Here is a 16,475-nt window from a genome sequence, read left to right on the forward strand (position 1 = left end):
GGCGCCCTCTATTTCTAACCCGACAGGAATATAAGGGGAGGTTAATCATGATGACTCAGCTAACCAACAACGGTTAGACTAATGCACACTGCGCATAAAGAGCCCCTCATTTGAGATATTACTCCCACACTGTCGCTGGTGAGACTCGATCCTAGATCATTTGTTCCAACTTCACTGCTGCTGACCAATTGAGTTCCCCATGCAGGCCAATAAGTGATCGTTTTTGATATATCTAAAATTAGAAATAGAATATATGATTACTTATCATATTCACTATTCAAAATCTAAATACATGGGCACCTTAGCTTAGCTTGTTATTAAACTGTGATATCAAGTCAAGTATGATAATGAGAAGACGGAAAGTAAACACGGAATAATAATATACTTTTAATTTAGCAGTTCCATCATCAGTCCCAAAGTACAACACTAGCTGGATTAGCGTCTCTTTTTTTCCCCTAGGATTCAGCACGTCATGTTTAAGGAAGAACCAAAAATAAGAAGACATTTGCATGCCAGTGTGTTTCTCTCATCTTTACATCAAGTTAGATGAAAACAAAACGCCCCCGCGAGCATAGCCCAGAGATTGGGGGCAAGAACTTCTTGAAGACGGGTGGATTGTAACTATTATATAGCTGATGAGAGATCTCGTGTTCGATCCTTGATCGCTAGGTTCCGTGATTAACCTCCTCTCTTTATATGTGGGGCCAACGGGAAAGAACCCTTAAGGTGAGGAATTTCACCTTTTGAAGATGAAAACAAAAGGGCTACTACTCATTTCAGCTATTTCCTCCTACTTGAAAAGATACCTTGTGGCATCTTCTATGGCAGAGAAAAAAGAAAATTGCAAAAGAACAAATATGTAATGACAGAAGGGAAATTACATACACATCCTCCTCTTCCATCCCTCTACCAAGTGGGTAGACCCCTCATGATTAAAGCCATAACTGTGTCACATCACACTAGTCCTCCACAATCGGCATACCAATATCGTTGCTGTTACTGTCGTATTGTATTTGTTTCTGGACAGCCTTCACTGCTGCCACTCTTGCTGCATTTGCTGCCCTGTTGGCTGCTGCTACTGCCCTGTTCACTCTCTCATCCACTTTGGCCGCATCATACGCTTTCTCTGCTGCTCGCCTGGCTCCCTGGCAAGGAGGCACATCACATTAGAAAAACCCTGTATTGCTGTTCTTTCTTGTCTATTTCATCTCAACTATTACAATTTTCCAACTAAATGTTATTTTCTAATCATGTCTGTTCCACAACAGTGTTTTAACAATGAATTTAGACCACAAAAAACAAGGACAAGATATATGCTCTGTCCCCCACTTTCCCCCACCAGCCCAAAAAAAAAAAAAAGAGAGGAAAAAGAGCCATTGTCATGATGATCGAACTTAAAAAAAATGCTGCAAATCATAGTAATTACGCAATGGAATCATGACATTTGAAACTTGTAAGCATTAACCTAACAAACTACATTAACCTAAAAATTCAAGTTAAATTTAGAGAGCCATGACATTTCACAAAATTAATTTCAAGCTGACAAGGCAACATTAACCAATCAAAGCTTGTAAGCATTGCATGTAATCATGCCCTAACCTAAAAATTCAGAGTCTCTTATTTTGCTAAGTCAACATTTGAAAAAAAAAAGAAAAAAACATGGCAAGTGAGAACTGAGAACTGTGAACAGCCACTGTCGCAAATTTTCATCATGGAAAAGGCACCCATTACGGATATATTTCTGAGTGTTAAAACAATTTACACAGCAGTAAATGAACTTAACCATACTACATTGAAAAAATATCAATCAAATGGTTGTTGCTCATTTAACCTAGCAGGGAATTCGGGATCAGGTAAGATGAACTATAAACTATATAAATCACCTATTGCTGCAGTGATTGCTATTTTGTTTTACCCCAATATCACTAGGAAAAAACCACACGAGGATTAGAAAGTACTATTTAATTTACCTGAACGGCATTGAGTACTTTGGAATGGTACACTGCAACAGGAGATACGGGATGGGTGGTGCTCTGTGTGCTTGGGATATCAAGAATCCCATTATTCCAGTGTCCAGACTGGGTCTCCCCATTTCTGAAACTATACATTCCAAGTCCTTGCTTTCTGCCCTCATGCCAGGCTCCTTCGTACCGATGCCCATTTGCAAAACGGTACACTCCAAATCCGTGCATCTTGTCCGCGAAGTATTCCCCGGCATAAACGTCTCCATTTCTAAATAAATATAAGATATAGATAAGTGAACAGATCTAAATAAAATAATTCAGTATTTCACACGTGGGTTTAATTTTATATCAATAGGAAGCTATACATCTTGTGATGTGTCATGGCTATAATAGCAACTTGATCACATCTTTGATGACTAAGATAGGTTTCTTTATTCTTTGATTGAATCACATTCAAATGTGTTAGCTAGAGCAACAGAAAATAGTATCTGCAAAGAAAATATGGCATATGGGCACCTTTACCTACCTAAACCTACTGGACCAGACCATAGGGGACACCTACCTAATATTGGCAAGAAATTATAGTCATCAATAACATATGAATCCTATAATTGAAGGAAAAAAAATTCACAACACTCAAGGGAATCATGTTGCTTCACAATAATGGCTTCATGTTATTTTCTTTTAATTGAGGACTGATAGGCTAATACAGAAACACTCTTACATCGTTGTAAGTGCATACGTCCAATGGTAACTTAGAACAAGCTCATTTGTGCTAGGAATTTTCAGTCCATATAAATTTCAGGTCAGCATCAAAGGCTAAAGAAATTATAAGAAAAGGTGATGATGACATTCAAAGCACAACGTATTTCTAAAAGTACCAGACAATGTAAAAAGGGGACCCAAATGAAGAGTATATACGGAAAACAATTTGGATAAAATTTGTTGTCCATGAACTGAGATTTGCAGCTTGCTTTTAATTGCTCCAAACAATCATTGTTCACTTATCTTGGATTATAGTTTCCATCTGATTTTATTATTCTCCACAATAGCAATCACGTTCTCAAGGGACATGAACTATGAAACACTATGATGTTAAATAAGACGCATGGATGTTGAAATGGACATGAACGTAAAAGGGTATGCACATACTCACACAACAATTTCATAAGAGAAAAGAACACAATGCTAAAGAATCAATATTATGTATTTATAAATATACAGAGAGAGAGAGAATAATAGTCTCTTTATGTAAGAGAAGAAGAGACAACAAGAAGATTTAATCCCTCTAGGTATGGTGGGGGTGCTTGGCTATTTGATAAGAAGAGAATATTTGAAAATAAATGTGCATCATTTTGGTAAGAAGAAAAGAAGAGTGAAAACAAAATCTAAATATCTATTTCAGAAAGCTGTAAACATAAAGAACATAGGGTTTAGTAAAAATATAAAGATTTCAAGTTGAGTGGGAAGATTGAGTTTATAAACTACAAGTTTAGTAAAATTAGAATTTTCCTAATGTTGTGGTTTAAGGATTCGAAATCATTCTAAAAAATCGTCAAGACCTCAGGTGAATTGGGCTTACAGGAGAGCCAATTGTAGCAGATTAATTTTCAGGAGTAGTTAGCAGCTGCTATTTCAGTTGATTAGTTGCAGGACAATTGTACATTTTCAGTTACAACATGTATCTGAAAACTGAATAAAGAGTAGCTATATAAAGCTACTCAAGACTGTATAGAAGGTAGTTGAGAAATTAGAATCGGAATTCCTTTCTTTCTCTCCAGTTCTCCCTCTCTATTCTCTCTACTTCTCCCTAATTTCTCTCTGTTTTTCTCCCTCTTCTTTCACTTTTCCTCTCTCGTTCTCCATTCCGTTCTTAATCAAAACCCTAGGTCAGGACAAGTTCCTAACAATTTGATATCAGAGCAGCCGAACCTTGGTCTGCTGTTGTTCAAAGCTGAATAGTGTCGGAATTTTGGAAGGAGATCATGGCGGAAGGGACAAGAATGAAGCAGTTGGAGGCGCAGATGAGCCAGCCTGCAGGCGAGGCTGGAAACGATGGAAATAGGACTGCGCCAGACTCAGGATGGATTGATCAGGAATCTGGAAGGATTGAGTAGGAATCAAGAAACGTCAATCTTTAGAGGAGAAGTTAGATGCATCTATGGATGGTTTGGCAAAAAGGTTAAGACGGGTTCTTGCATATGTTCTCAAAGCTGCCACAGGTTAGCATTTCAGTGGATTTTCCACCAAGAGATAATGCTGACTCAATCATAACAGGAAATGGATCCCTTCCTAATACCGCAAGGGTACCTGTAACCGAGGTTAATCCTGTTAATGATTTTGAGAATCAGATTGTTAGTTCCTCTCAGAATCACAATCATACTCCTCTGCCAAAGCTGGAAATACCGATATTTGATGGACATAATCCTAGATTGTGGTTCAGGTGATGCCAAAAGTTTTTCTAATTCTATAAGTTGCCTAAAAATCAAAAGGTAAATCTAGCTTCAGCCTATCTTAATGATGTGGCTGTTGGCCTAGTCTCTCACCCAGCCTTCGCCTTCTTCAGTGGCCAAGTTGAAGCGTTCAACGGTTCTGTGATGCCTAGTTTCAAGGCTGGTCTCGGCTGAAGGATGAGTATAGTTGGAGAGACTTTGTAGATGAATTTTGTGAAAGATTTGGTGATCAGAATATGACTGATGCCATCAAGGAATTTAACAAATTGAAACAGCAAGGATCTGTACTGGATTATCAAATCAAGTTTGAAAAATTAAAATCTTTGATGATAATGGCATGTCCTACACTAAAAGAAGCTTATTTCATCTCTAGCTTTATTAGTGGACTGAATGAGGAGTTAAGGCCTACTGTAAAAATGTGCAGCCTGTGACAGTTAAACAGGCAGCTGAGAAGGCTAAACTGCAAGAATTAACGATAGAAGCCACCTTTAAGAAGCATTGAATTCCTTACAAAGGAAATAATTCTAGCAGTCAGCAGTCTTTGAATAATTCTAGGGCTAATATCCAAGGGGAATTCCTATCCTGCTAAGTCCTGAGCATTATGGCCCTTTCCTTATTGTGGCTAAAGTAGGACCTGTTGCGTACAAATTGCAGCTACCATCCAACACTAGTAAACATCCAGTCTTCCATGTTTCTTTACTTAAGAAGACAATTGGTCCACAAGATCTATCTAGACTGCCTTACCTCCTATAGAAGATGATAATCAGGTTGAGATTGAACCAATGGATATATTGGACAGAAGGGTGATTTATAAAGATAATCTGCCCCTTATACAGGTGTTAGTCCCATGGTCCCATTTGCATCCAGATCGCAACACTTGAGAGTATATATCGGGCCTGCTCATCCAATTCTCTCAGGTGGCCTAGTTTCTTTAATTTCTTGAGGACAAGAAAATTCTAGAAAGGGGTGGGGGGGGAGGGAAGTCAAGACCCTGGGTGTATTGGGCGGGCTTACAAGATAGCCGATTGTAGTAGATTAATTCCCAAGAGTAGTTAGCAGTTGTTATTTATGTTATTTCAGTTGATTAGTTGTAGGACAGCTGTATTGAAGGCAGTTGAGAAATTAGAATCTGAATTCCTTTCTATCTTTTCAATTCTCCCTCTCCATTCTCTTTGTTTCTCCCTAAATTCTCTTTGTTTTTCTCTCTCTTCTTTCTCTTTTCCTTCTCTCATTCTCCATTCTGTTCTTAATCAAAACCCTAAGTCAGGACAAGTTCCTGACAAAAATATATCACTTTTAAATATCTAGAATCAATTGTTCCTGAATTATTATTGTGTTACTCACAAAGAGAGAGAAATTTAGATTCTAATTTCTCAAGTGCCTTCAATACAGTCTCAAGTAGCTTTATATAGCTACTCTTTATTCAGTTTTCAGTTACATGTTATAACTGAAAATGTATAGTTGTCCAGCAACTAATCAACTGAAATAACAGAAATAATAGCTACTAACTACTCCTGGGAATTAATCTGCTACAATCAGCTCTCCTGTAAGCCTAATACACCCGAGGTCCTAACATTCCCCCCCCCCCCCCCCCCCCAGAATTTTCTTGTCCTCAAGAAATTAAAGAAACTGGGCAGCCCAAGGGAATTGGGTGAGCAGGTCTGATAGATACTCCCAAGTGTTGTGATCTAGATGCAAATGGGACCATTGGACTAACACCTGTGTAAGGGGCAATTTATCTTTAGAGGTAAGGCAGTGCTAGATAGATCCTGTGGACCAATTGTCTTCTTAAGTAAAGAAACATGGAAATTTGGATGTATAATAGTGTTGGATAGCAGCTACAATCTGTAAGCAACAGGTCCTACTTTAGCCACGATAAGGAAAGGCCCATAATACATAGGACTTAGCTTAGAAACAGGAGAGAGAGAAAAAGACTTCTGTTGGAAACTTTTGACCCTAAGATAGACCAAGTCTCCCACCGAAAACTCCCGTTCACTCCTCCTATCTGCTTACTGCTTCATTCTATTTTGGGCAGTAGCCAACTCCCTCTTAATCAACCGTAGTATTTCTTGCCTCTGCTGCAAATATTGGTCCACCATTGCAACTAATGTTGTATAGTCCACAGTGGCAGGTAGTATTGGGGGTTTGAATGCAAAGAGTGCCTCAAAAGGAGACATCTTTAAAGAGCTGGTAGCTGGAATTGTACCACCATTTGGCTAGAGATAACCATTTATGCCAGCCTTCGATTTTAGAAAACAAATATATCTCAAATAAGCTTCCACACATTGATTTACTCTCTCAGTTTGTCAATCCATTTCAGGATGATAAGCTGTAGACATATGCAAACCAGCCCCCAAACTTTTGAAAAGTTCCTGCCAAAAAACACTGGTAAAAATCTTGTCTCTATCGGAAACAATAGACTGTGACACCCCATGCAGCTTTAACACTGAATCCATAAACACTCTTGCCACTTCTTAGGCAGTGAATGGGTGAGAAAGGTTCAAGAAATGGGCAAACTTGGTGAGTTTATCCACCACCACTAGAATCACATCATTTCCTTCTGATTTAGGCAGCCCTTAAATGAAATCCATGGAAATACCAGCCCAAGCCTGTCCTGGAATGTCCAATGGCTACAGCAATCCAGGATTAGCCACCTGTTCATGCTTGCAACGCTGGCATACTTCACAGGCCAGCACATACTCTATAACATTCCTCTTAAGACTGGGCCAAAAAAACAGCTGCCTAACCTTACGATAGGTGGCCCTTATGCTTGAGTGACCCCCAAGGGTGAGCTATGTAAAAACTACAATATTTTCCTTTTAAGTTGCTCATTGTCACCCATAACCATTCTTCCCTTAAACCGGATTATACCATTAGATAGGGCATGCCCAGGTTTACTATTAGGGCTGACTGATAACTGGGCCAAAATATTTTGAGCCCACCTTGCAACTTAATAACTAGTAGTAACTTCTCTCACCCATCACTGAAGTGATAGCATTACATACCCCATTTTCCACCTGCCTAGACAAAGCATCAGCTGCCACATTCTCTTTACCTTGGCAGTACCGAATAACACAATCAAGGCCTAAGAGCTTTGACATTCCTTTCCTTTGCACCTGTGTATGGAGTTTTTGTTGCAGAAGAAACTTAAGACTCTCACGGTCAGTTTTGATGACAAACTAACTACCCTCTAAATAGTGCTGCCATTTTTCCACAACCACTAGGACAGCAATCAACTCCTTATCATAGACACTTTAGGCCTAAATGTTTAGGTGCAAGAGCCTAACTAATGAAGGCTGTTGGTTTGCCTTCTTGGTTCAGGACTGCCCCTACTCCTTTATGACTGGCATCTGTCTCCAACACAATTTGTAAAATTAGGGAAAGCCAACACCGGGACTCATGTCATAACCTTTTTCAAGCTTATAAAGGTTGCCTCTGCTTGAGGATTCCATTGAAAACAGTCCTTAAACAGTTCAGTTAAGGGCTTACTAATAATCCCATAATTTTTAATGAACTGCCCGTAATATCCTATCCATCTTAGAAATCCCCTCAAAGCCCTAACCGTAGTTAGTTTAGGCCATTCAACCATCATAGCAATTTTCTTCGGATCCGTACTAACTCTTTCACCTAATATGACATGCCCTAAATACTCCACTTGTCCTTTGGCAAAGGTACATTTGGACTGCTTTACATACAGTTGGTTGAACCAAAGGACTCCAAATGATGTCCTAAGGTGAACAAAGTGCTGATCAAAAGTTTGGCTATATATGAGGATATCATCAAAGAATACAAGGATGAAATCCCTCGGGTAAGGACTAAAGATATGGTTTATGAGGGCCTGAAAAGTGGCAGGGCATTGGTCCAACAGAAAGACATGACCCTGAATTCATAAAGGCCTTGATGGGTACGAAAGGTTGTTTTTAGTATATCTGCAAGTTTCATTCTTCTTTGATGATAACCTGCCCTTAGGTCTAGTTTAGAAAAAAACAATAGCTCCTTTTAATTCATCAAGGAGATCTTCAGTGATGGCATTAAGCCAATGGTAGTCAATACAAAATGGTCATGTCCCATCCTTCTTTTTAACAAGGAGAACAAGGGATGCAAAAGGACTATGACTAGGCTGTATACTAGAATTAGCCAACATTTCTTTGACTAATTTCTCAATTTCAGCCTTTTGAATAGGAGGGTAACAATAGGAACGAACATTAACTGGTTCAGTAATTGGTTTTAGGTTGATAGCATGGTCAAAAGGTCTTTATCGAGGTAGGTTGTAGGCTCAGCAAATGAGTCCTTAAATTCAACCAATTGTAATTGTAAAGAGTCTGATTGTTGTACCTCTGGGAAGGACTGAAGTGCAGCATTGCAGGCTGCCACTGAATAGTCTGCCTCGGAAATTCACTGCTCCAGAATTTCTGCATCTTCAAATCTTTCCACTTCCATAGCTTGTACAGAAAACAACTGCGCCACTTGACTTATTTTATTTATGAGGAATTTCTGTAGTTTCTTCCCTGAAATCAGTTTACAAGCTCCCATCTCCATGCTTCCAATAAGAGTCAACTTCTTCCCTTCTATTTCAAATGTCAACTCAAGCTTATTAAAATCAAAGATAATGGGACTAACTGTCCTCATCCAGAAAACCCCAACACAATGTCCCAGCCCCCAGTTTGAGAATCTGCAAATCAGCAATAAATTCATGCCCTTGCATCTCCCATCTGAAATCCATATATCTTGACTTGCTGTATATCTTGGTCCCATTAGCCACTATTACTGATAAGGGAAAAGTAGTTTTCACCTTGCAGTGCAATTCCTTGGCAATATTTTCATCCAAGAAGCTATGAGTCATAGTTATTAATGGCACAAGGCGCAAAGGGGTGCGCAAGGCAAGGCACTCACCTGGAAAAGGCGAGGCGCACTAATAAAAATATATAATTTAATAAAATATAGGCAAATTAAAAGGATAAAAACAAAACAAAACAAAATAAAATAAATTAACAAGTATTCATCATTGAACTCAAACATAAACAATTCATAATCAAACAAAAAAATTCTAAAAAACAAACACAACAATAATAACATCCAGCATCAATCATAAGATGATCTTCTTGATCATCATCATCATCATTATCATGATCTAAATTATATTGGTCACTTCCAAAGTCTTCCACTCTTCTTCATAATCTTCTTCAAAATCAATATATCCCCCCCCCCCCCCCACCCATCTCTAAGCGTTAGAGGAGTATTAATCTTTGATTGAGAAGAAGATTATAAAATTTTGATTATAAAAAGAAACATGAACATTAAAATGCATAATTTTGAAAAAAAAAAAAAATAAGAACTCATATGAACTAATACCCACAGTTGTAAAAGGCAAAATATTGAAAAAAAAAAAAAAAAGATAAAAAAATTCAGCAGAATTTCCCCTTAATAATAGTGATAATCTTTAATTTTTAAGAAGAAAAAATAAAAAGAGAGAGAGGGGGAGGCAGAACAAAAATAGAAGAAAAAAATAAATAGAGGGATGAGATGAGAGAGAAAAAGAAAAAAACATACCTATCTCCTTTTCCGTTGGCAGCCGGCCAATCTTGTCAAAAGAAGAAGTATAAATTGCTCTCTGGTGTCGCAAGAAGGAAGAGAGGCCTTTAGGGCTTTGGGTCTATCTCCATTGGATTTAGGGCTAGGTTTTTTCGCCTTTTTTACTTTTTTTGTAAAAAAAAAATATATTAAAGATATTTGAGGCACGCCTCTCGCCTCTACTGAGGCGCACACCTCAACAAATAGGCACGTGCCTCTTTAAGGTTGTCTCGCCTTGGGGGATCTAAGGCGCAAGGGCTAGTGCCCCTTGCACAGCACACCTTTAACAACTATAGTGTTCAAAAAGGCGGCAGTGTTACGCGAATACATGCAAATCAACACCCCTAGGCGCCAAGCCTGATTAATTGGGCCCAATCGGTGCCTAGCTGCCTGGGTCGCCTTGACATGCATGTTTGGATTTGTGTTGTTCGGTCGGCCACATGGCCGAGAAGACGTGACTCAACCAGTCGGCCACACCGATCCCTCGACCATGGCGAATGCACGAGGAGAAAGCAGCTGCGACAAACGGAAGGTAGAGGGTCGCGACCATGGCAGCTGGTGACGAGGAAAGGTTTGAACCAATCGGCCATGGCAGATACCCACATCAAGATGTGAACCATCGCTTTGCTAGCGGTTCGATTCAAACTCCCACTAGCCGCAACACCGATCAGATCTGGAACTATCAGCCATGGCAGATGCGAATAGCGACAGTCATGGAGAACCACAACGGATCTATTTGTCCCACCAACTGCCACATATGCGAACGACCTCTATCGGCCACTCTAAATATATATATAGGAAAATTCATGATATATGAAAACAGGTTTTATATGAATATGTGTTTGGTTTGATACCACATGTTAGTGTTAGCGTAGAAACACAACAATTCCCCTAGACTTTCTCAGCCCAAAAACTCATAGAAATCTCTCACCGCCTCCAAGAACACAAATGATAAAAGAAGGAAACAAGAACAATCGAAAAACCAGAAAGAACAACAAGAGATTTATCCTGGTTCGGTCTTAAAGTAAGACCTACGTCCAGACTAAAGCGCCTCCTTCCAATCCATTATCTTGAAACAACTATTAGGATGATTACAAAGAGTACCCACTCTAGCCCATATACCCTAAAAACTAAAAGGATTCCCAAGATTACAAGACTTATGCCCGACCTTACTCTCTCAACCTCTCAATCAATCCCAACCCACCAGATAGAAAACAGAAAAGCTTTCTCAGAATGAAGCACACCCACTGCCTTACCCCACGATCCCTATTTATAGGCTATAGGGTCGTGAGTTACAATAACTAACCAACTGCTCGATTGATCGGAACTAACTAAATCGGTCAGCTGCCATTCTAGAAACATACCTTCTAGAAGAATACTTATTCTAACCATAGAACAGAAAAGGGAACATATAAATGCCAGCATACATGAACTCTCTGTTTACAAATATAATTCTAATCTAGTACAAATGTCATAACAGTTAGAGAAATACTTTTACAAAATATATGAAATCCGCATATCATATAAAACACCAAAAGATTAAGGAAGAAGAAAACCTCTGAAATCCATAATTAGTGATAAATAACATCAAATTACATAAAAAAGTTAAAAAAAACAAAAATAGCAGTTTTCCTAGGCATCGCCTAGGCGGCTTAGGCGCTAGGCCTCAGTCTAGTGCCCAACTAGCGCCTAGCGTGTTTTAGAATACTGCACAATTATGCTATGAGTGCTGCCTTTATAGATCAATACCATCAGTTTTCTATTCCCAACCAATCCTTCCACCTTTATAATCTTATTACTAGGGCAACCTTTTAGTGCATGTAGAAAAATTTCTCCATCTTCATTCCCCGGTACATTCTCAGCAGCCATTTCTGCCTCTTTTGAGATTTCTTCTCTCTTCTTCTTCTTCATCCAAGCCTTCCATTCTCAACAACTGCCTCTTACATTGATGTCCAGGACTATATTTCACTCCACATTTATAGCATAGACTTAGCTGTCTTCTCCGTTCTAAAGTGGAAAGTTTCACCACACTAGGACCTAGAGGAGCCCTAGGATTGGAATTCCCCTTAGTCAACACTTGGATATTAGCCCTCTGTAGATGCATCTAACTTCTTCTCTAGACATTGAATCGCTTCTTGATTCCTACTCAATCCTTCTTGATTCCTGATCAATCCATCCTGAATCTGGCGCAATCCTATCTCGATCGTTTCCAACGTTGCCTGCAGGTTGCTCATCTGCGCCTCCAACTGCTTCATTCTCATCCCTTCCACCATGATCTCCTCCAAAATTCCAAAACTATTCAGCTTCAAACAACAGCAGATCGAGAACTTGTCCTGACCTAGGGTTTGGATTAAGAACAGAATGGAGAATGAGAGAGGAAAATAGAAAGAAGAGAGAGAAAAATAGAGAGAAATTAGGGAGTAACAGAGAGAATAGAAAGGGAGAATTGAAGAGAGAGACAGGAATTCAGATTCCAATTTCTCAACTACATTCAATACAATCTCGAGTAGCTTTATATAGCTGCTCTTTATTTAGTTTTTAGTTACATGTTGTAACTGAAAATGTACAGTTGTCCTACAACTAATCAACAAAAATAACAACTGCTAACTACTCCTGGGAATTAATCTACTACAATTGGCTCTCCTGTAAGCCCAATACACCCGATGTCTTGACACATTTCTTCAAACACAAGGCAAAACACGGGGTGAACAAAACATGCCCACTTACATTATGATGCCTAAGCTCATTTTAGCATGTCTAAAAGTTGTTAAGTGACACAAAATGTTCACATCATAAAGTTTGTACACTATTAGACATACAAAGTAACAAGAATAATGCACCCACACAATTTATCATATCTACCATAGACTTCTATCTTGTAAAGTAACCATGTTATAATCCATGTGAATTACGAAATCCACATTTTGAGCATCCAAATTACAAGCAAGAAGACCAACATCAAAGCATGGCTACATGCTTTAAAAAAATATCCGAATGAAGACAATGTTTACATATAGATACACTATAAGATAACAATCACCTTCCTTAACAAACATTTTCAGAATGCAACACCAGATGATACAAACTCAATGAACAAGAAGTAAATAAATATCTAAAAGATTAAACAAGGCATTTAGACCCATTCAACTGTAATTCGATTACCAAAAATGTAATTAAACAATAAAATAGAAACCAAGATGGAAGATCAATTTAGTAGTTTGAAATGCAAAGAAAACCCATGAACCAGCATCAAGAATTACCTGAAATGGTAATGACCAAGCCCATGCTTGACACCCCACTTGAATTCTCCCACATATCTGCTTCCATCCTCACAGGTATAAACTCCACACCCATGGCTCTGCCCATTGGACCATTCCCCAGCATAAACGTCTCCTGTATAGAACCTATACACTCCAAAACCGTGCCTAAGGCCTTGCCTGTATTGCCCACGATACCGACTCCCCCTTGCCCATGTTTCGACTCCATGGCCATCATACTTGCCATCGATCCAGTCCCCTTCATACCTTCCACTCATGTAATAGTAATAAACCCCACTACCTGAACACTTGCCTTTGTGAAATTCTCCCTCATAAACGTCCCCGTTGCTATAAACCTTAAACCAACATCCCGAATTTACCTTTTTCTCCGACTTTGGCCTCGACCCAATTGACCAAAACACAGGCAAAGGCGGCCTGGATACCTGGGTTGAGGATGAGAGCTTAATTGGGAATGATCGACCAAGAAAAAGGCGAATTGAGGGTAGGCGAGGCAGTGCAAGATTAAGCGAGAATAAGAGTGCAGCAGAAAAGAGAAAGGCCGAGAGGAAATCAAGCACAAACGAGTGGCTCGGATGAGAGACCAGGAAGTAGAAACACGGAAGGGACAGGAGGAGGATTAGGCGGAGGTGGACGTGGAGGCGGCGGAGGTGAGGGAGGCGGTGGAGGAGGCTAGAGGCGACTGCTTTGGGCCCCGGAAACTTCAACAAGGAGTGCGTTTTCAAAGGCGGAGTCGAAGAAAACGGGTACTGCTTAAGGGCGTCGGAGAAAGTGGCCGATTTCGAGACCGAATTGGAGGAAGACACAGACGGATTAGGGTTAGAATTGGTTTGGCTCATGATAGGCCGCTTGTGAGCAGTGCTTTTGGGCGTTGAAGACAACGATGGCGTGGGGCCAATTGAGTCATCCTGGAGGGGCAATTGTCCGGCGAGAAGACGCGAGGGCGGCGAGATGTCGGAAGCCGGCAAGGGCGGCTGGGGTAGGGGGAAGAGCAGAGGCGGGGAGGGGTTGAAATCGGAAGAGACGCCGCTGCTTTCTTTTCCGATCTGAAGTTCCGATTTCTTCTGATGCATTTACATTCACAGGAACCCCAAGGCCTTGGAGAGCCAAAGCATCGAGAAAAGGCCAAATCTCTCGATAAAAGTTCCTCAAATTCAGAGCAGCTTTCACAATGATTGGAGTGGCAAATGCCTCTCTCTCTCTCTCTCTCTCTCTCTCTCTTCCCCCGCCCCCCTCTGTCTCCATGCCTTTATATAATACAGAGAGAGAGAGAGAGAGAGAGAGAGAGACAGTTTCAGGTGTTGGGGGGAGAGAGCAAATTTTTTAAACTTGTGGGCCCGTTCATAATTTGGCAGACGACTGCGATTGATGATTGGTTCCGATTTTACCAATTTGCCCTTTTAATTTAATTTTAATTTCTGGAATGCTATTCCATCCCTATTTTTGGTGCTTCCCCTCTCCCTCTATTTTTAGTTAATTGTAAATCAACCACATAAATTTTAATTTAATCTATTTTTTTACCAATTAATTAAAACATTACAAATATGATCTTCTGCATCACCATCACCAAATCCTAATTTTACTTACTCCAATCCCATATTTAACACTTCAATCAATTTTTTTTTTACCTTTTATTTTCCTTAAAATCATCATCATTATCATGCATTTTATAATTAATAAATTAAAATTCATATAATTAATTGGTCTCCTATTATTAAACTTAATACAATTAAACACTTTATTATCATAATCATATATAAATCTCACTTAATAATAAATATTGAAAGGTACCCAAGAATCTAAAATTATCTAAATAACATAATTATCATCTACTTTATTTAATTAGTCACTCAAACACAGTCCACCAATGATGTTCATTATTAAAATTAATATTTCACATTTTAATGGGCTTAAATTAAAATTTGAAATTATTCCCAACCATTGTATAAATTGGCATTTACCCAAATATTAATATTAATATTTCTTTTATTAAATATTAAAAAATGAATGTGGTTTTCACTTTCAAAGGAGTGGGTGGGAGTATTTGATGGGATCCCTAATTGATTAGGTCATAATAACTGATTTTGTCCACAAAACCTTAATTGATTAGCCAAATGGACAATTCTGTCCCATTCATAACACACACACACATATACATATATATATATATATATATATATAAAATAAAAGATATTATGATGAGGGCATTTTAAACTAGACAGTTGATGATGGAGGCTGTCTTGACTTACAAATTCTTAACCTTTTTGCCTTATTATCCCATGGTAACACCATCAGCTAAATTTCACTCAATTTAAATGTGAAAAATTTTAAAAAATTCAACGGGCTTACCGTTCGAGTTATCGAAATAGGGTAAAAAGATGATTTTACATCCACGTCCTGCTCTCTCCTTTCCCTTCCCATTGATTGCCTTGTCCCTGCTCTCTCATCTCCCCTTGCCATCGTGCCTCACTATCGTTGCCTCGCCTCGCCAATAATCGCTGCATCAATTATTGGCAAGACGATAGCCATGATAGGGGAAACGAGAGAGTAGCGGTGGATGCAATGATCCGCTTTACAAATTTGCAAAGTGAACAGGGCAAAATCGTCTTCTTACCTTCTTTTTGTAAGGGGTTCGATAGGCCTGTTGAACCCTGTAAAATGACTCTTTAAATGATACATTGTTTATTATTTTTATTTCCTTATTTTTTAATAATTAAAACCATGATTATTCCTTTAAAAAATAATTTAAAACACTCAATTTTATTTTTTTTCTAATTCCAAATAATAATCACAAATTATCCCTAAAATATGCTACAAAAAGTGTACATTTATTATTATCTGAGTTAGTAAGAATAATATTTCTTACACATTCAAATTGACACCCAAGTTGATAATTCATTAATCAATTATCAATACACCCATCACTTGAATAATTTAATAAGAAATATATTAATAATTTATTTAAATAATAAATGTAAGTACTTAAATAAATTATCTATACACCCATACGTTAGTTAAATAATTTAAAGAGATAGGCAAATAGCATTACTCAACTAATAAAGCTCCATAAAATTGTTCAGACGTTATCTATGGCCAAGCAAGGCAATCATCAACCAGATAATATTATTTAAGAGAAACGGATATCAACATAATTTAAAAAAGGTAAACTATAAAAAAATGCTCAACCTTTAATTTTGATTTAATTCTACAAC

General features: G+C 38.6%; 1 protein-coding gene across 1 annotated transcript; it reads right to left on the reverse strand.

Annotated features, from left to right (window-relative positions):
- Positions 1 to 374: 374 nt before the first annotated feature.
- LOC127813909 (uncharacterized) lies at positions 375 to 14,507 on the reverse strand. Its single transcript, XM_052355038.1, has 3 exons — positions 13,249 to 14,507; positions 1,971 to 2,232; positions 375 to 1,145 (listed from the first exon to the last, which is right to left on the reverse strand). The coding sequence occupies exons 1-3, from the start codon at positions 14,334 to 14,336 to the stop codon at positions 960 to 962; spliced, it is 1,536 nt and encodes a 511-aa protein (XP_052210998.1). The 5' UTR covers positions 14,337 to 14,507; the 3' UTR covers positions 375 to 959.
- Positions 14,508 to 16,475: the final 1,968 nt, after the last annotated feature.

The sequence above is a fragment of the Diospyros lotus genome, chromosome 12 (assembly GCF_014633365.1).
Source record: "Diospyros lotus cultivar Yz01 chromosome 12, ASM1463336v1, whole genome shotgun sequence".
Classification (NCBI taxonomy): domain Eukaryota; kingdom Viridiplantae; phylum Streptophyta; class Magnoliopsida; order Ericales; family Ebenaceae; genus Diospyros; species Diospyros lotus.